General features: G+C 40.9%; 1 protein-coding gene across 6 annotated transcripts in view; it reads right to left on the reverse strand.

Moving 5' to 3' along the window:
* The window catches only part of dyrk4 (dual-specificity tyrosine-(Y)-phosphorylation regulated kinase 4), a 41175-nt gene extending 22073 nt beyond the window's left edge, over positions 1–19102 (reverse strand). Inside the window, exons 1-2 of one of the 6 annotated variants that reach the window (XM_020639147.3) lie at positions 18965–19102; positions 18337–18406 (exon numbers count right to left, since the gene is read on the reverse strand). In XM_020639147.3, coding sequence (XP_020494803.1) covers positions 18337–18406; positions 18965–18996 — 102 coding nt within the window. In that variant the 5' untranslated portion in view covers positions 18997–19102. Of the gene's footprint in view, positions 1–1464; positions 1623–8315; positions 8472–18336; positions 18407–18964 lie in introns of those variants that run through there. The other 5 variants (XM_020639144.3, XM_065956840.1, XM_065956842.1 and 2 more) reach the window with 5 other exon arrangements.
* Positions 19103–21963: the final 2861 nt, after the last annotated feature.

The following is a 21963-nucleotide window of genomic DNA, read 5'->3' on the forward strand; positions in this document are numbered from 1 at the left end:
TGCTCGGAGCGTTACTTTGAGTAAGCTGCACTGGTTTCAGTGGTGCTGTCAGGATTAAATTTCATACTATACACAAAAACCATTCCAGTGTGTGTAAAACAGCTTAATCCTTGAGGTTCCCACACGCACTGACACGATCATCAGTGTTTGGGCAAGCCAGAGAAAGAGAAAAACAGTGCACTAACGCCCATACAGCACCAAAATTCAGGTTAGCTGTTATAGTAGCAAGAAAACTGGCCTTTAAAACAACTACCAGCTTAATATCAGGAGCACTGACTGTAGCATTATATACCCTTCGAGCTATTCCAGAGGAACATGAAGTAAAAGTCAGCATTAAGCTTGAATCTATAGACTGCAACATGTTCACTTTGACAGAGTCAGCCTTTTCAAGCCATTAACCTTAAGAAAGCCGATGAGTTAACACACTGTGGATGGATGCTGTGGTGTGAGGAGAGTGTTCTGGGCTTTGAAAACACTAACTGTGGATATATGCGGTCTTAGATTACTCCATTATGGACAAGCTGGCTGCTGCCTTCTGTCGTACAACTAATAGTTAGCAAAATCAGCAGACTATGTGCAAGTATTACACTCAGCACAAGCTTCAATGCAAAGTTGCTCTTTATTTCCAAAAGCCTGCAAAATGTTTAATTGTTTGCATTTGCTCCTTTCTATACTGTATGCTACTGAAATTCTCTGAATCCCAACACACACAATAAACATAATTCTGCATAGCTAGCTTCACAGTTTGGTAACAGAAAGGTACAGACGACCGTTACGATACTATTTATGTTATAACAATCATATGCTTCCAAATGTATTTGCGTCATGATGTTGATATGGTGAGTGGACGCAGCCAAAGGCCACAACTCAAGAACAGAAAAGAGGAAAAATAAAAATTGTTCTTATTGTTCAATATTACTGCTAAGCTAAGATAAGCTAACTCACTGTCTGTATCTCATAAGGATGTATGTACGAGTGTGATATCAGTCTACTCATTTTAAAGTAAGACTAAATCAAAAATGCATTTCAAAAAGTGACAGACTTTCCTTCCATGTTGAAGCATGCAGAGAAAAACAAAAAGGTCAAGTCACACTTTAGCTTTAAACTACACTGTACAGGAGTGTGTTGTAGAGGTCAAATACATAATTAAAGTGTGAGCGAGTCAGCAACTGTAAACCATGCCACAGTTCATGTGGGAGAGTCATTATGCTGTGCATTTTGTCACCCCGGTGAGAAGCCGCTTAAGCAAAACAATGCAGATACAGTATACATCACCATGACAACCAAGTATCAATGAAACAAAGCGTCACCGTTTCTGTATAGCCATAACAAGGAGGGATGTGTTTTCAGTGAGTAACGCTCAAAGTTCAGAGTGATCTGAAGAGGAAATAAAAACATAAAGAGAGAGAGAGAGAGAAAAGGGATATGTGGAACCTGTTTTGCCTTTTTTGCTTCCAAACATACCTCGGGTTGGACCCTCCTGTTCCGACCCCAGCAGCAGCAGCCCTGAAGGAGGCTAAAAGCACAACAGGCAGGTGAAGTCCCGTCTTCCCACATAGCACACCTCCCCCATGCTGCCAGGACAACACCTGAAGTCCAACTCAGCCTCTAGACATCATTTCCAATCAGAGCCAGGCAGTTTACCAGCAAGTCAGAGATCAGATGGACACGCTCTAGATCGAAGTTAAGGATGGTGACGACGATAGCAGGGCTGCATTTCCTCCAAGTTATTGATTAGGATCTGTATCAGGATGTTGCTCCTCGACTCCATTGTGCCAAAAGACGATTCTTGAAGTTAACAGAACTTTGGTGTCATGAAGTTTACGTACAGAGACTTCATTGTCATCTTCAGATGTGTACAAATTAAAAATTCTTATTGCAGATCTTCACAAAGTTTGTCACCTCTCTCCCCTACACTCTGCACTCGTCTGCATCATATTCTCACATCTTTGCTTGAGATCTCAGTGCGTCTTTGTCACTCTTTATCTTCAGGTTCCTCCTAACTCTTTTTCTCTGCTCCAGGACACAGACAGCGTAGAAAGGCAGCTGCAGACAGACAGAGAGGATGCAGTTGCTTTGTGAGGTTGCTATAATCGGTGAGGGGAGTGCTCTCTGTCTTTGCTGCAACCGATGACGTACAGATGGGACTCAACAAGGGACTCATCTTGAGCCGGAGACAGCAGCAGGGGCCTGGCACTTAGCTTCCTGTTAAAGGGGGCCTCTGGGAGTGCAAGTTGGGAGAGGGTTAGGGTGGTGATGGGACTATAGCGAGGGAGACTGGTACAGTAAAAAAAACAGATCCTATGATCCTCCCAGGAGAGCTCATCATGTGGCTGAGGAAGTCAGACAGCAGGGAGGAGGAGCAGCTCCAATGAGCATCTCATGAGCTTCTATAGACAACTTTCCTCTGCCTTCTCACTTGCCACTGTATCTTAGAGACAAAGCCAGCAGGGCTGTCAGGTTCTTATCCCCCCCTCCATCTCGTCTACCGTTCTGCACCTGCTCTGTCGCTGCCTCAAACCCCTGCGGGATGCTACAGTCATGCTGACAAACAGCGCGTATAGCTGAAAGCTTATCCCACCACGCCCCGGCTGCTCCTGGCCTCCTGCCTGCTGCACACAGCAGCAGGGAGCTGCAGAGTCCACAGCAGGGTCGGCGATATAAATGGAGTATTAGATTTATACTGCTAGTAGTCAAAGGAGAATAAAGTAATTACCTCTCTGCACCTCTTCATCAATGATTTAATAATTGACCTATCAAAAAGATAAAACTCTGTTTACAGTTGCCAGGTAGGTTAGAGTGCAGCATTTCATTTTAGATGTTTGCATTCCAAAGCACATGTCCTCTTAGAGACTACAAGTATCCTTTCTTACATTAGTTCTGCCCTGCGACCAAAAATAAAACCAGTAAATCACCCTGATTTGGTGACAGGGAAAATGTTGCTATTTCTGTAGCATCGAGCGACAGGCTGCTGTATTTCATTACTGCCCTGTCAGCCCGACTTGACACATTTATGACAGTGTGAGCTGCCGCCGCTCTTGTTTCCGTGTCAGAGGAAGTAACTCTCTCCCTCTTCAGAAGTTAAAGTACTTCTGAACTGTATTTAATGGAAGATCTCAGGCATCTTGTTTATTCCTTTATACATTTGAACAATTATTCACTCCACCCTTTGAAGCAAATGTAATTTCCAATTCTTACATCTTTAGAAAAAACAGGCTCATTACTCCATCTTTTACACATTTTGAAAAGATGTATGGATTATTGCAGATTGCATCACTGCACACATTTTTACCAACATCTGACTTCGACCTAAATAGAGAGAACAATTAAACCTTACCAATGACTCTGTGTGCATCCAGGGAATGGCTAAGCCCTTCCTTTCTTAAACAATAAAGATGTGAAAACGACGGAGTGCTTTAACTGCAGGAACCTAGAGCAGCAAACACCTAACAGTCACAAGAAAACAACACAGTATCTCTAAATGGGATTCTTATTTAAGGCCCAAGCACTGTAGCAGTCCCTGCTATTCTTTGGTGTAAATGAGTGACAGGTGTAATGTCCCGCCCCCTTGATCATTTGGGCTACACATTCAGCCCACAGATCTGTGGCGCTACAGATTGAAGAGATGCTAAGAAACTAACTTGGTATCTCTATCTCTCTCTTGTGAGAAGTGTTAACAGCTCTACTTAATGAGTAGAACGTAGTAGTAACAACCTTCAGCTAAAAAGTCAGTTAGTCTCAATACTGTTCGGTAAAATGGCTGAGGCTTAGAGACGGTGGAGGACGATTGCAGATGAAGCTAAGAAGAGATAAAGAGTTACTGAACAAGAAGCTGGACTAGAGGAAATATTGGATCATGTCAGTCGATATTGGTGCTTAGGCTTCTCGTGTCTTTGTCTGTGTTCTGTCGTGATGTGCTGACGGCAACAATAGCTTGAAACGAAGCTGTGCGTATCCCCTTTCAAATAATGCTCTCAGTGCAGAAACATTTTAAAACACCACTACTCACTGCATTTCCACTGTAAGAGATGGGAAGCATGTTAAGATTTTAGAGGAAGCATTTCTTCAAGTCCCTCTTCACCATCCTCTGCTAGTCAATAAATGCATTTTGTCTATCGGGGGCAGAGGCAGAACAGCAATGTGTGTGTTTTATGTGTTGGTTGGCGCCAACTTGCATCAAACTGAAGTTTAAGTTTAAATTATGGTGATTTGGGATGCTAATTCTGTTAGCTAAATATGTGTACACATTCAGTAGATTCAATACATAGATGTGTGTACCTTAATAAGCCTTTTTTTAAAAGTACATGTACTTTTATTGAATGCATTTTTTTTTTTTGCTTTTTTCCCTACCTCCTGCATACGTTTTTTTTTTTAAACAGTTTTAAATCAATGCCTCTGAAACCAGCTATAACTAAGTCATTTGAGCTGCTGTTGGCCTCCAAAGGCCACACCTTCCCCACGAGTGTAAACCATCAGGCCGTGTCCAGAGAGCGAGCAGCAGGTGGTTGGGCAGGCTACACTAGGTCAAATGAATTAAGGAGCAAATTAGCTCCTCTCAGAGGCCATAGCCTGGTGCCTTACATTCTGATGGGGCTCTGGCTAATTGCTGCCAGCTGCCAAACAAGGCACACGAAGCGATTTGAGCTGCCAGCCAAAACAGACAGTATCAGAGTTTCCCTCCATTTGGCAGAGAGGACTGTGGGTCGTTTGACCTGGCTGGCAGGTGGACTGCAGCATCTGCACTTTTTAGCTTCTCAGTGACAACGTGACAGCATGTGAGATGTGGGTCAAGTTCACGAGTTGACACAAGCGAATACATTAACAGACATGGAGGCAATTATAGGCTTAACTATGACTTACACGTGATAATTTATGGTGCTTAGCGGGCGGTCAGTTAAGAAGTACAGATAAAAAGTGTTTGAGGTTTCGATGCGTCGCTCTTTAATCTTTCTAAGCTCAGAGGAGTTCTCTGCCTGTTTATTCATCTGTTGTAAAGAATATTTCTCAGAAATTGAAACCTCTGCTATAAATAGTTTCTTGTCTGAGCAGTTTCTGTCCCACAGAGGGTTCATATTTGCACAGAGGCAACTGACTCAGCTAAAGTACTGTAACAATAGCAGCTGACAAAAACCGGCTGTCAGACAGTGTCTTAAAGGAACATCCAATAAGCTGTAAATGTAGAGTGATTATAATAAAGTCAAACTGTCAGTATTTGTATGATTACTCTTATTCTAGGTCAAAATTACTGCAGGATTGTGTGTGTGTCTTTGTTGCCCTTAATTTTGAGGGCACGTGAGTGTAGGTTGGAGACAAGGCTGAAAGTAAAGCGGGGCTGGGGCCAGACCAAATCCCATTAGCCAGGTGGAGAGGCTCATCCCCCCTGCGGTGAAGAGACAACCTCCTTCATTCATCCTGTGACCAACAACTGTGACGGTTTGATTGTAGTGAGGTCTGAAGGGGCTGATGCATCAGTCACAGTCCTGCTTTGAACTGTATACAGTATGTTTACAGCATAGCTTCAGTTACAGGACATGCAGTACTGTTGCCACATATAAATCCACAGGGTGGTATGATATGACATGTCGCTGCTGGGTGAAAGCAGAAATACAAGGCAAGACTCTCGCTCACTCTGCATAAATAGCTTTTTTTAAACAGTACAAAATAAGCATGACAAACACTCCAACTACCATTTTATACGACAACATAGTTAAAAAATCATTACTCTTATAGTTATCTAAACCCTTGGCTACAACAGTCAACAGGACTTGACTATAAGCTGAAGTCAGAAGAACGAGTTGATTGGCTGATGCTGAAATGAATCTTGAGCTGCAGTTCTTGTGGTTATAATTTTCTCAGTGACATAGGCTCAAGATTAAAAATCTTTATTTGTCACTCTTCACATAGACTGAACTGTATATTAATAACGGACCAAGCAAAAGCCTGCTGGGAAGCCAAATTATTTAGAGCTCCCCCCTACTGACACGCTCACAGTATAGGTTATAAACTCCGCCTTCTCTATACCCGTTTTCACATATGCACTCCTGCAAATAGCTAGATAACTTCAGGAGGACTGCTCTGGAGATTCTCCTGACCTGGCTGTTCACATATTCACCTCACAGTGGGAGACTCCCTGTCAGAAGGCGGGGGTCTCCTGAGACCCCCTACAATCAAAAAAAAAGATGTGGGAGTAGCGGACGAAGCAACAGAGTCCGCCTCACGATGCTATAATGAGAATATTTGACTTTATATTAATGCTACATGTAGTTCAACGGAATCATATCATACAAAAGAGCGGATGCACACTCTCTGCACTGTGCAGGAGTCATAGTATATAAACCTCACTCTCCCCTCCCATTGGCTCGAGGTGAATTCTCCTGATTATATCCCACTGTGTTCTCCCATCAGCTCACTCGGACTTGCTGCGGAAAAAGTTTTTCAGGAGTTTTCTTCAAGTGTGAAAGCCCTAATACATAATAGTTGACACATGGGTCAAACTTTAAAATAAAAGTGCACTTCAGATAAATGTTGCTCTGTTAACGAAAGCGGCTCCTGCAGCGCTGTGTGCAGCAGGTTGGCAGAGTCCAGCAGAAACGGCTGGAAATGTAAACAACCCTGCTCCGTGAGTCATTGTTTTTTTTTAACCTAGAGTATCTGCTTCAAACCGGCACAACGATCGGTTCTGCTGTGGACTGTAACCAACGGTGGGATTTTTGCCTTTTTGACAGGAAGTGAAAAGTTTGTTTTTGTTAGGGGCTCTTTAACCCCTACGGCACAGACTCTGCAATATATCTGCAATGTTTTTGCACATGTCTCTAAGATATTCCTACTTAGTGTGGTCCAACTGAAGGAGGCTGAGGAACACGGTCCATTAATAAATACAGTCTATATCATATAGACAGGCAGAGAAATACAATGGCAGTACTGCAGGACCATGCAATAAAACACTCAAGCATTATATCTGCAAGACACGTTAAAAAAATGATTATTTTACAAAAATGTACTCCTCTACAAAACAAAAGTGCACATATAATAAAACTGATGCTTAAAGCCTTCCACTGCTATGCACAACACACAAACATGATGATTCATTTTCAGAGTATGATTCATCTGAAGGTGATGCAAAACAAAACAATTGTTCAGTAATTGTTGTTCAGTATGTGTTTGTTTCTCATGGAGAACCTCTGTATGCAATGTCATTGTTTCAGTGTGTGTGCTACTGCAGGTGTGTTTGCGTGGGGGCTGTTGATGGAGGTGAAGGTGGAGGTGGAGGTGGAGGCTGACCTAGAACCGCGTATTTGTGTCAACTGTGGCGGCCCAACAATACCACCTACACACAGACAACACATAATCCTCCCTCGCTCTGTGCTACGTGACAAATCATTTCATTTCCTGTGATAAACCACCATCAGACACACACAAGATCATCCTGTCTGTTTTTTTTTTATCACAGACCCAGACTGTCACCAAAATGACCGGAATTAGACTGAAAGGTCACGTTCACTTTATTGCTTGTGATGACTAAGACATGTTATTACAAAAAGCCCATTTCCCCGACAGTGTGTTGGATAAATAATCCCTGTCCTTTGAGGAGAAGTAAAAACTGTTTTTTTGAGTAATCCTGTGAATCTATGAGGTGCTACGAAAATCACAACACTCAGTCACAGATGAATAATCATAGTTATTTGTTCGACTTGGTCTGTACTGGTATGGTCTGCATACTCTATTCCTGCCTGATGCCTTCTCACCAACACTCCACTCCACTCATCTTTGGTTTCTTTGCATTGCAGCCATAAACAGAGGCAGCCTTTAAAGAAACATAACCTGGGAGAACATCACTCACACAACTGGAATGGGTTTTTTTGCAAAGTAATTCCTTTCCCCACATTCAGTAGAAAACCTCCCTTCATGATTATCCGAGTGATCAAAAACAAAATCCTTTTTCAAAAAAATTTGTCTGTAAGAATTCAATGCAGACACCCATGTATTTAAACATTTGGTCAAAAATGAGCCGATTACTTTTAACGACTAAAATACAAAACAAAGCTGAGAATATTGAACGTTTTCATGCAGATATCACGAGGATTTAACTGATAGCTTCAACAGTGATGGGATCAGGTTTGGAACCCCAGTTTTTGCATCTGTTCAGTTCAGTTAATATTTCAGGAGAACATATTTAAAAAAATATTCAGAATTCAAAACTGGAACACAAAGGAGGCATCTTCATCTGCTTCATAAACAAGCCGCCCTCAAAACTGTTCACAGCGGCACAACCAGCTGGTTTTCTCTGCAAACTGCTGCAGCGTCGGAAGGCTTACCTCATTTAAGTTAGAAGTTTTTCCGTCCCTGGAGTGAGATCCAACCCAAGGTCCCATGTCCAAATGTTTCTGTTATTTTAATGAAGCTGAACACATGAAATAAATGGTGTGCACTTGCAGCCGAGGCGGGTGTGTAGCTAATGAATTGCACAGAGTGTGTATGGGATTTTTCAAGCCTGTGTATTTATCTCCATAATCAAAATGTGTGTGTCATGGGTTTTGGTGCTAAATATGCTTGCAACACTGCAGGCATTAGCCCGTATCATGTACAGGTCAGGTGTTGACCTGAATGCCCCACACTCTGCCCTGCCAGGTCTGAGAACCCGAGGACCCGAGGATGGAGGGGACACACATGAGCAGCCGGGCCGGTGAGTGATGAAGGGCTGGTATCTGTGGCAGCTTCGGGGTCACACACCTTGTCCTCAAATGGCTCTGATGTTGCCCCCGTATAATGAATCATATCAACTAGGCAACACTGTGCAAATCATCCCAACGCATTACCCATTTTTAATTTCCCAGAATTCCCCCCTCTCCGTCTACCTTTAGTAAATCTTCCCGCCGCTGCTAAACACGGCTTAGTTACAGCTAGTGCATGACTGACTTGTTCCGTCACTGCCTGTATCCCCTCAGCCCTCTGAAACCTCTGGGTGCGTTCGAATTGTCCCTCCTATCTCCTTTCACTGTCCACTTTACCTTAACCCTGGAGAAAACGTCATGAGGTTAAGGAAAGATGTTAGGAGAATTCATAACGGACTTAGGGAAAGGTGATCTCATTGCTCTGACAATCCGACCACATTTTCCACTAGGCCACGTCATTAAATGTGACGGGCCGGCGGAGGTTAATGATGAGGGTCTGCCGTGTTGAAACTACAATGTTCAGAAAATAGACTACAAAAAGATCATCTAAAAAGCTTTCCTTAAGAGCCATGCAATACTTTTAAATCCACTTTCCACTTATTTCTGCATCCGTGTCTGTGAGTTCACATGTGTTGTCGTGTGCAGCTCAAGTTGTATCCATATTTATATGTTCTTGCGATCATCATGTGTGCAAACAGATACGCCTCTGGCTTGTTGTCACATGGCCCTTTTCTTACCAGTGAAATAATCCTGATTACCACAAGGTTGGGATTGAAATAAAATAAATATAGACCACCAGGCTACAAGCAAGAAAAGTGAAACCATCAGCTTCCTGTCCAATCAGAAATCAACATCAACATAAATATGATTGTATGAAATTAATTGTTACATTTATATAAGATATAACCTACACATAATGTTTTAAACATACAAATGTACAACTGCACAAATCATTCTTAAGTGAATGAAATATGTTGAATAAAACATCATCTGATAAAAATGTCTCTTATCTTTTATCTCTTACATGATCTGTGTCACTTTACGATCATCGTTAATTCTCGTGAACGGTCGGATGCGCAACTCGCTTTAAATGTAGCGGCTGCAAGGAATTGTGGGGCGATATAGCTCATCTCCTTTCATAAAGGATGGTGTATCCTATGCTAGAGGAGGTTATAAAGGAAGCATTGACCCACCTTTCCTTAACTTTTAGAGAATTCGAACGGCTCTTATCATGGCCGCCACTTCAATGCTTCCGGGGTTAAGGTAAAGTGGATAGTGAAAGGAGATAGGAGGGACAATTCGAACGCACCCTCTGTCTGTCGCCTCGGTCCTACAGGGGTGGCGGGCAGAGGTGAGCTTTGTCACCCAGGTAAGATGAGCGTCGTCCGCCCTTCTTTTGACCCCATAAACACTAACTCTCCTGTCACCTTCCACAACAACCTTGCAAGGTGATCCACTTTTGTCGCCACCTGGACACAAAAGCCCTGATGTCCGTGCTAGATTGACACAGACAATGCGCTGCCTTCAAATCGTAACAATTAGTGCAAATTAGAGCTAATCTGATGACATGTGCAGCAGATGTAGACAATGAGGACTGGAACGCTTGCTGTCTTTGGGTGCCAATTACAAGCTGTTCCACACAGTGTCAGATGCTTCAGGGTTATACTGACACACTCTGGTCTGAGAGGCCAACACAGGTTAATCCTGATTATTCTGATCATATGATGTAACACAATTATCAGCATTAATGTGAACTTAACTTCATGTGTTCATTTACATTTAACAGTGATTAAAAACAATCCTTTATATTGCCGTGTTTTTCATTTTCATCTAACTTTCTTTGAAGATTTAGTAGCAGTTTGAAAATGTAAATGTAAATTACCTGAGCCCAGTATTATGAGATGTTTTAAACTTAATTTTGCAATCAAAGCAAAAAGTGTTATAAAACATCTTGCTGATGATCGGACTGATCTAAAATCAAACATTAATTAACAGGGGTAGGAATCACCACAGGCCCCACAATATGATATTGTCAGGATATTTGAGTCACGTTTAGATATTATTGAGATTTTAAACATTTTGCGATACGCTGAGAATTGCGATACAGTATATTGCGATTTAACATTTTTAACTGCAAATTATGTCGAAAAAAATAAACTAAATCAAGATCAATGTTTTGTCAAATAAGAAAAGATTCTAAGTCTATTCATCTCACTTCAGTGTTTTATTTTTACACAAGGGGAGTCGAGCTCACAGATTGACCGAAACTGTGATCAAAGTTAAACTCTGTAAAAGGCTTCATGCTCCTCACAATCTGAACTGTTATTTCAATCTAATCAAACATATTTTTAACAATGCAACTCGTTCAAAATTAATTTGCAACCCCTTCAGTGAATTAGAATTAGAAAAGCATATATGCTATTAATATAATAAAAATATTGGAAGCAATGAGACAATATATAATATCACCACACAATTTTTTTTTACCCCACCTCTAGTAATTTAGACCTTTATCAACACTTTCTGACCTAGACAGCGTTACATTCCTATCTTTTTTGTATTGTGTTTTCATCTTCAGTTTTTATGACATTTTTATGACATTTTCAATTAATAAATGAATTAATTTATCCATCACTTTATTTGTTACGGACAATACATGTAGGCATCGTAATCTAATTAAAGTGTGACTGATGCAATGTAAACAGGACTTCAAGCCATGCCTAACTTGCCATCCTTGTCCCTGATTAGGATTTTAGGAAATAACACACATGATTCAACAACACTGTAAAGTAGACATAAAAACTGACAATTAGAGAAGACATAAGATAATCAGCGACTTAGATGCATTTTTTATCACAGGATCACAGGTTGTAAGTCATGGCTGAAACAACATTATTCCCACACGTAAACTTACCTAAGATCACAAATGTCTGTCGTATATTTCTACTTCCTTCTCTTTGTAATTTTATTTTATCCTTGTTGCATTCTCTATTAATAACTGAACTGTTTTTATTTTCTTCCTTTGCTTTTGATTTTTTTTCCTTTCTATCTGTCTCTCCCGTGGAGACTGTTGGCAGATTTAATGCTTCAAATTAGCATTTAGCAACTGGACTTGTACACAGTTAAACGTTACAGCACCAATGTTACTGTATGTCCATGTCAAACAAATAAATAAATAAATAAAACAAGCAGTAAGAGGACACAGGCGGCAGATTGATAATGACTAAGAATAAGCATAAGGAACAATAACTGTAATAAGAACTATGAACAAACAAAAAGAAAAGAGGAGTAAAATATATTGTGCTATAATTTAGTGTTCACAGATTTGCCTTTTCTTAAGACATTGTTTCACCTTGTTATTAAAGCTGTGGACAGCTAATTTTTTTTCTGATAGGAGGTTGTTCCAAATCTATAAGTAAGTTATATTTCTAACTCGATTTCAAACATGGCTGTTTTTCTTTTTCATTTTGTCTAGTTTCATCCAAAGCTCAGGCAGGTCATTTTCTTATTTCAAAGCATGTTTAGCTCAATATCTTAAAAAGATGATAAACACATGTTTGTACATATTTTAAAGCTTCAAAGGTACATTGATTGTATCTGCTTTAAAAACATCCTAAAACAAAGTAATGCATTATACTAATCTCATACGATCATTGTTGTTAGTAATTCGGCTACTTCACGACCATACACATGCACTCTATGGAGTGTGTGGAGTAAATATTTGCAAATTGACTAAACTTACAGGATCATTGAAATCTTATGAGCATCAGTGAGTCTTACAAGGTAACAGCAGCCGGATCCTCTTATATAAGTTTATTTTAGATAAGACCTCACACATTACACAACACAGCTCCTGAGCCTGTATGGTGATGGAAGGAGCGGGTGCGACGGGGGAGGACGTTGGCTTCCCTGTTTAGCAGCTTGTTACTGCATGACTCACTGTTAAAGGAAAACAGACACCTACAGCAAGCAAGCCAGGCACTCATTAACAAAAACTCCCTGGGTGGCTGTTCACACAGCATTCTTTGTAAATCCAATTAATGTTTATCAGACTCAGGGAGTGTCTCCGCCCGGCTGTCCTCTCTGAGTGTCAACACGACCGTGAGGCTCCTCAGCATTGAAAACCTGCAGCATGAGAAAGCTCAGCATCAGCAGTATAAAGCTAAACGCTGCCCAGGCTTTCACAGCCCTGTGTGGACCAGTGGGAGGGATACTAGTCATCCACAGCAGAGAGGATGCTGCATGCATGTGGAGATTCACATGTCGAGAAGCACGGGCCATGTGACAACAAGCCAGAGGCGTATCTGTTTGCACACATGATGATCGCAAGAACATATAAATATGGATACAACTTGAGCTGCACACGACAACACATGTGAACTCACAGACACGGATGGAGAAATAAGTGGAAAGTGGATTTAAAAGTATTGCATGGCTGGTGTTTTGAATTTCCTGCAACATTACATAAATGCATGTCGGGATGTTTGTGCAGCTGTGACGGCATGTCTCCGTGGCAACACTAATGTAACATTCAGTTCAACAAGTTTCTAATTAATCCATGATCTGACTGACTATCGCTCATAAAGAATATGGCATGACAAAGCTTAGTGAAATGCGAGCGCTTGAAGCTAAAACTCTGAAAATAACTTCACCATGGTGATCAACCTTTATGCTGAAATGGTAATTAATGGTATTCAAAACACCTGAGGCAGTGATGAATAAGACATAAAGTAGAGTGAGTAGGCTGTCATAGATGTAAATAAACTGGAACCATGGCAGGGTGAGCAGGAGGCATCCTGTCTCAACCTGGAGGTGTTCCTCTTCTATAAAAACATCAGCTCATTACACAACACTCTGCTTATTTAGTTAAGAACCAATAATCTGACACAAAAAATACAATCTGAAACCATTTTATTGATTAACAAATGACTTTCTTTCATCCGGTAAAACAGCCCGCTACATTGTACAGACGGAGCTTTGTCCATATCTTTGATTAACGCAACAGTTTTCATAAAATCGGCTAGGCCCGTGTCCACCTAGCATTTCTTTTTCTGAGTGCCAGTGTCTTTTTTCAATTGTTTTCAATGAGTAGAGAGCATTCACAGCAGCAGGCACGCCGTCAGAGGAAAAGTGCAGCACCCAGCGTCTTTTATCTGAGCGCTCCGCCTTTTATGCGGCTCAAGTTGAAAATCTTTCAACTTTTCAGGAGGGCGCTGTTGACTGTTCACTGGCGCTCTTTTCCAAATCTATGATATTCCCTGTAGTTTTGCCGCCTACGGATCGTGTCTTGTACTCATATCCTCTTCGCTCCGTGTCTGATCGGGAAATAAACTATCTAAAATAAAAAAAACATACAGTCGGTCATAAAGTGGCCATTGTCAACAGGCTGTTGTCATAGAGACAGGAGGGACATGCAGCACTTCATGCACGTACTCCTGAGCGCACAGCCAGCACATTTCTGCCCAGAAGATGGACACGGGGCCTAAACTTGCTGTTATTATTTCGCCTGATGGTGCAGTGAGACAAGGTGTAGAGGTTTGCATCGAACAGCGCAGCACCTGTTCAAGGTTTTCTACCTCCTTGCTATCAGAGTCTGGTTTCTTTGCTGCTTTTCTCTCTTTTCAGACAAATGTGCAGTTTTTAAAAAGACATTGTCTGTGTTGCAGTAGTTAGCACTGTTTCCTCACAGCGTGGAGGTTCCTACTCCGGCTTCCTCCCACAGTCCAAAGACAGGCTCGGTAGGATAATTGGTGACTCTAAATTGCCCGTAGGTGTGAATGTGAATGTGGCTGGCTGTCCGTCTCTATGTCATCCCTGTGATATAGGTGTACTCCACCTCCTGCCCAATAATACCTGGGATTGGCTCCAACCCCTCATGACCCCAAACGGGAAAAGTGGTACAGATAATGGATAGATTGATGGTCTCTAGAGAAACAACAGTCCTCAATGCTGCTGCTTGGGAGACATCAGAGTGCAGAGGCTGCAGGTGAAAGAGTTGGGTTTGTTTGTGTTTGTTTGTGCATCATGTGTGTGTTAAGTCCCACTTCCACCGTGTGTCATGTGATGCCATCTGACCTGAGGCAGCTGTATTTAACACATCATAAATATAGTTAAGGTTCCAGCGATGTTGTTCTCTATATCAGCGCATGTGAAATGTCTCCTGTCCAATCAGATTACTCGGGTGAATATAACTGTTACGTAATGTAATTTATAAACAGTGACTAACTCACAGTGAAAGGGCAGTGTGAACCCTGTGCTCTGTGACACTGATATCAGCCTCTCTCTCTCTCCCTCTCTCTCTCCCCCCCTCTCTCTTTAAATGACAGGCTTTAATTCAGGGATCCGATGACAACAGGGGACAAAGCTGTAAAGAGAAACCCTATCAGGGGCAGGGTTCATCTGAATAAAGGGGCAGCCAATCCTTGTTCCTCTGTCTGAAGGGGTGAAGGCTCGGCCTGCAGGTGCAACGGACCGCCCACATGAACAACACTCGGTACTGATCATAAAGAGTCCAAAGAATAATCACCGTCATGAGCTAACAGTGTGTGGTAACATGGGTTTTATTCCCCACTGAGGAAAAAGGGACCTTTTTGTTGGAAGATCCAAATATTTACAAGTTTATGGATCAGTCAAGTATCCAAAAACATTTACTTCAAACAATACAACAACATCCTCATGCTTAAAATAATACTGTCCTCACATGATTTCTTAACTGATTTATTATTATCGCCAATGTATTTGTGCAACTTAGACATTGTTCTCTCTGTTGAAGGCAGCTTTTGGTTAAAAAAAATATGAATGAAGATAAGAGATGGGGCAGATCTGATCTAATATCGGGTATGATGTTGATGTAATTTAAATATCGGATGTCAGACTGACGGGGCCAATTAAGAAAATTTGGGCACTTTAAGCATTCTCAGCTCGCTCAATTTCACTTTGAAGACATTCAGACTGAGCTGTAAGAAATGTCCACAAATCGTCTCATTGACAACGTTGAGACCAGATGGAACAGCTCAAAATCCAACATGTGGCTCCTTTCCCGCATGTCATTTCCCATTCTCTGACTCTACCCACTGCCCTATCTCTCCAATAAAGGCACAAAAAGCCCAAAAAGTAAATCTTTAAAAAAAGTAAAATTCTTATACTTCAGATTCAAAGATTTATTTTGAAAACCTGACGGTTACTGCTGCTTCCTGTTTGTCTGTGAACCCAGCACAATGCAATGTCGGATTTACCACAGCTTTGTGTAACCTCACACATAATACCAACAACAACAATAACACAATTAATTATGATTCAAAAATATCCAAATTAGTATCGTTATCGGTGCATCTGTACTGAAGATCTGTAATTTATTTTTAAAGCTTTGAAACTTGTCTACACTATCAATCTTTAAAATAACAGAGATTGTATCGGTTTAAAACACATCATATTGAAAAGTATCTAAGCATTGAAAATGTTAACAACCTCAGTTGAAACCTGAGATGTAATCCTGTTTCCTGCCAGTTTGATACAAGAAAAAAAAGTCTATAGTTACAGAAAACATGAATTGAACGAAAATCAAACATGCCCATGCAGCATAACATACCACAAATCTACCGTTTGGAGGATCTGTTAAAAAAAGACGCTGAAATGTCAAAGGTGGACTTCCGAGGTGAGTCATCCAATATTACGCAAGAGCTGGAAACATGAAAACACTCTGCCTGCTTCGGTCTCCAGGCATTTCACATCCTGAAGGTTTGCGATGCTTCTGCTGAGAGCAGCTGCTTGCGTCTGTATTTCCTTATGACGCAAATGCTCTTCATTGATATCCCAACTTAGTAAGAGAGAAAATCTTTTGAACCGACACCCTGAGCGAGGGGTCCTCTCACAGTAACATCCTCAGATGTGAGGCTTTTCTATTATTCCCTGATAAATTGAAGATGTTTTTGTCATCATAGCCTGCACTGTTATAGCTAATTAGTGAGAATATACAAGTGATGGTTCCTTTTTTAGATGCTGACATTAAAGGAAATAAAGGGAGCATGCTGGTAAAAGATTGACCGACTCCGACCCTGAATGAAGCTTTATTTTGCATTTTAGTCTGTGTAAATATGGCTTTCCCTGCCTCCATTTAATTCCTGCAACCGCTTTGCACAACCCTCCACCTCCCCATCACTGCCAAGATTTCACATTTTCATCAGCTTAATCATCTACTCAGCCTGAGAAGACATCACCAGGCAACATGTCCAACACCAGTGTCCTGACTACACAGGGGGAATTAAATCTGCAGCTGCTCATCTACATCTCCCTGCAGAGTCCAAGTGCAAAACACCTTTTGGCAACAATAAATTCCAGCCTATAATCTGTTTATTATTAAGTTTTCATTTGCACTTCATTTGCTTGTCTCTAATTACTGCAATGCAATTCCACGTGTTGGTGCTTTACCAACACGTGCAAAGAAACACAGAAAAGACGCCCTCATTACATCCCGTACTCACATGATCTACTCTGTATATCCTCTCCATTCAGCTACTTCCTAATGAAAGCTTCTCTTTTTTGTGGAGCCTGAATAAAGCCTGAGATCAGATAACTTTAGAGTTAGACAGACAGCAGTGTCCTTTGTAACTTTTCATATTAAAGAAACATAAAAAAAATAATCTTCATTCCAAACGTTTTCCCTCTGGAGAACTCTTTTTTTGTCCACAGAGAAACTGACTGTATTGAAAGGGAAATGTCCTATAGTGGCTCAGTGAGCGAGATCCAAGCAGCTTTAAAACTCTCTAATCCCTGCACACAGGAAGTGATAGTGACCTCTGTGTTAACGTGTCATTGTAGTGCACACTTATAAGTGTTGGAACTTTCCAAGAAGAGGACATCATGGCAGGGTTAACCCAGGCGGCATCAACACCAGATTCAGATATAGTATAAGGCCCTCTGAAGACGCAGGCTTGGTAGATCTATCTCCTGAATTTTTCCAATAGTAAAGATGGTTCAGAGTGACCAGCCAAGAACATCACCAGGCAGAATATGTTCCCCCGTATATCACTTCTGCTGAGTGTACACAATAAATGAAATAACATTAATTTAATGACCTGCAGATAAACACCAGGTGTAGGGTTGCTTACAGGAACACAGGGACATGGTTGCTGCTGTAACTTAGAACGATAAGATAGAAAATGATATGATGTACAAAAAGATGTGATGTGTGTTTGGATAGGCCAGGCACAGCACAGCAGGACACAGCATGAAATGGCATGATACGAAACCATACAATACCGTACAATGCAACATGATATGATATAGAAAAGGATGTGCTTGGATAGGATACGATATGATAGACTTTATTTTCCCCTTGAAAAAAATGGTGCACACATTTAGCAAACTGTACAATAGAATCCAAAAAAAAAAAACAATAGCAACCGAGATCTAATGTAAACCGAGAGGAACATACCAATGAAAAACAAAAACAATATATATTACGCATTACCCAGTTTGCACAAAATCTGCATAAAGAACCCACCATAAATATAGCTAAAGATAAGAAAAAAATAGAATATCATGACACTATTGCGCAATGATAATATTGAGCTGTAAGGCAGACCAAAAAAAGACTTTACAATCCTTTTCTTTTTTTTCAAAACTACTGACAGATTAAATGAGCAATGAATCGCTTTTATCCTACCTTAATCAGCAGTGGAAATGTGCCTTTTCTCTCCTTTAATAGCGTATCCAGCTTATTTCTGGAGAAGTTTCTGTGCAAAAGGAAAATCTGAGTTAATTATAACTGCACATGATGCATAATAGAAACTATTTTTTGATGATATTTTTTCCTTCACAGTTCAGTAATAAACATCTTTGCCCTTGACCTTGACTCAAATAGGAAGTATAGAGCTAGGCTATAAGCAAGAGGCTGTTTAGTTTATAGAAAGTGAGTCCGGGAACCTTTTTTATTTGCATTGCATAAACTACACTGACACCTTCTGGGCAATATTTAGTTTGTCTTAAAAACACACACAAACACCAAGCTCTGTTTGCTTTATAGAGGTGTGAAGTCATTCTAACTGTTTTCATCTGTGCAAAACTACCAACCGGGTTGATCTTAAAATTCGGTAAGCTTATTATTTAAAGATTGATAATTTGTTTTAGGTGCCTAAAATAATAAACACAAGTCTAATCGATATTTACTGAACTATTGAACTATTTTAATCAACAGGTTATCCGATTACATTGACTCGTCTTTAACAGATCTTAACGCAAAGCTGCGTTGTGACACATTTATTCCACACAGACACATAAGAGACTAAACTTACCTTCTCTCTGATGATTTGTTTGGCGCGCTCATGATGATTAAATCAACAGGGTGGCAGTGAGGAGGCGGTCAAGTGCGACATGTCCAACAGATAGACAACATGTCCAACTCACAGCTGACAGCCGGCGTGAAGCGCGTCACAACCTCCGTTTCATCCCAAACACAGTGTCTGTTTCACTCACTGCAGGGGCTCCCTGTTTCTCTAACGCAGCTTTCATGCAGGTGCATGCCCGCTTATCTGTGCGCGTGTGTGTATGCGAGAGAGGGGGGGGGAGGCACAAAGCGCGAGATAAAGGAAGAGAAAGACACCCACTGTGCTATACATTTCTCACAAAGCCTGGTACAGGTAAACATCACCGCAACAAAATATTCCTCAATTAAGCTGTATTGTGATCATAACTTTAAAATGCCTTAAAAAGGCTGGTTTAAAAGTGAAAGCATACAGAGGGGAGTCAGAAGTGTGAAGTGCACACACAACTCAATGACCAGCATTTTTTTTACACTTTATATGTCCACTAACTATGATCTACTTTACTAACAATAAATTATAAAATAACAGTGATATTTAATCCTCTTAGATAAATCTGAGGGCAAACTCTTAGTAAACGGCCTATTAGCTATAGTCATGTAGAATAAGGTAATAATAAGCGCTCAATAATGACCAATAAGCAGCCAGTATGCTACTATTTAGCATGCTAATGAGCGACTATTAACAGTGAATATTGACCTAAGTACAAAAGCACTTAGGCCTTTATGAAATAAGAAGTTTTTTCCATCGTTCTCAGTCTGCCTGTGATTTAAAGCTGAACAGCTGAGGAAGACACGAGTGAGCACTCAGTGTATAACCTGTAATGGATATATCATGAATCTTTTATGAGGGATTTGTCTCCCTAATGTGAAATTAAACTCTCCTGTAACCCCCTTAAAGAAAACAAACAGAGCTCCCCTGATGCCTTGAGGGTACTGAATACTGAGAATGATGCTGTGCAGTCATATTACTAAACTAAGATGTTGAAGATGAATAACTGGCTGAAATGTCATTGTTGAAGTTAAAGCCTGCAGGCTTTCATTTTTATGAATTTATGCCATAGACTGTAAATATTAATGGAAGAAGCCTGAGTGACGTCAGCCATCTGTTCCTGCAAGGGGCTTTCAGTCAACCTAACGACAGACTATATATGCTGTAAAAACAGGTTTTTTGCCGTCATATGTATGTGACTTCCAGTGTTCCTGGAGCCAGCCTCAAGCGGACACTCGACGATCTGCGAGAGTTTGATTCATGCAAAATCTTTACAAACGCTTTAATTCATTACCGCCTCTCAGCCAAAAGCCTTTTTTTGCACTCACAGCAGACTTTTTGATTTGTAAAAATTCAAAATTCAGTTTATTTTTTTAAGAGCTCGGTTCAATTCCATATACTCTAAGCTGTGTCAGCTTGTGAAAGATAGAAAATAAAGTCATTAAACTTGACATTTTGCACTGTGACAAAGTGAAGTGCAGAGGTCATGTAGGAGCTATAGAAGGTGAGAACATGGCAGGGTTAACCGAGGTGGCATCAACAACACCTCATATGTATGTGACCGTCTAATGACCCAGGGCTGACTTCTGCCTCTTTACATTCACAAACAGTAACAGGGCACCTCTCTCAGACGCTTCAGTTGTGCCAGCCAAGAACATCACTAGGCAAAGTATGTTGCCCTGTAAATCACTTGTGCTGAGTACGAGAAATCAACAAAATAACGTTAATTAATGAGCTGCAGATAAACACAGGGTGTAGGGTTGCTTACAGCCACACAGAAACATATGCTGAAGTGGCTTAAGCCTGGCACACACTGGAAGGTTTTTAAACAATTTAAACATGTGAATGACCCCACACATGACGACAAAGAATGGCAGATTTGGGCATTGATTCTTTTTTTGCATTTGTTACATTAAGGGGCTTTGATCTGAGACTCCTTTTTCTCATGATACCCATAGGTGGAAAAAAAATATTCTTTACCTAAAATTCCTCATGCTGTAGGCTACAATTAATGGTCACATATTATCCTCCTTTTCAAGAAGTTTAAATAAGTCTCAGAGGTCCCCAAATCATGTCTGTGAAGTTTCTTCATATTAGTAGGATCATAATATGCTTTTTCCTAGCACTGCCCTTATAAGGTAGAATTAAGAACCAAATGAAGGTCATAATTCATGCTTAACAAGTCAGTAAAGCAGCTGTCTTTACTGACTGTTCTCTGTGTTGTTTTCCAGTATAGACGCGGACCCTTTAATTTTTTATTTTATTTTATGAGTCTGTCTGTATTGTAAACTAAGCATGCTTCAAGATCATGTAAAGCCATGCATGTGTTGTATTACGACGTTATGTACAAGAGGTAACTGTGCTCAGGCCCGGTTAGTCCTGGAGCAGTGTGAGTACAGGCCAGCAGGGGAATGAGGAGGGGGGCAATAGTGCTTGAGTACAGTACAGTACAGGACAGGACAACTGGGCCTAGTCTGAGAGCGCCCTTAATGAATGGCCTTTTAGCTGTAGACTATTGTCATATAGAATAGGGCACTAATAAGTGCTTAATGATGACTAACAAGCAGCCAGTATGCTACTTATTAGCATGCTAATACATAACAAGTTAATGGTGAATATTGTGAAGTGTGTTACCAGCCTTAAAGAGCCCATATTATGAACTTTTTGGGATTCATATATTTAATCTATGTACCTACTTTTGTACGTTCACAATACCTAAAGTTTGAAAAAAGTGTCTGTTTTCATGTACTGCTCCTCCTTGCTCCCTCTCCGCTCTGAGTCTGTCAGCTACGATCTGCTGAGCCCACACTGTTAGACCCCACGTGGGCCAAGTCTGCTCTGATTGGTCTGCCGATCCGCTCTGTCGTTATTGGTCAGTTGCTCAGCACGCTTCTCAGAAGTTTTAACATGAGCTGCAGGGCTTGCCACAACGAGTCAATGGACTTAGATCAGTGATCTCACACTGACAAATTTTTATCGAG

The sequence above is a fragment of the Labrus bergylta genome, chromosome 7 (assembly GCF_963930695.1).
Source record: "Labrus bergylta chromosome 7, fLabBer1.1, whole genome shotgun sequence".
NCBI lineage: Eukaryota > Metazoa > Chordata > Actinopteri > Labriformes > Labridae > Labrus > Labrus bergylta.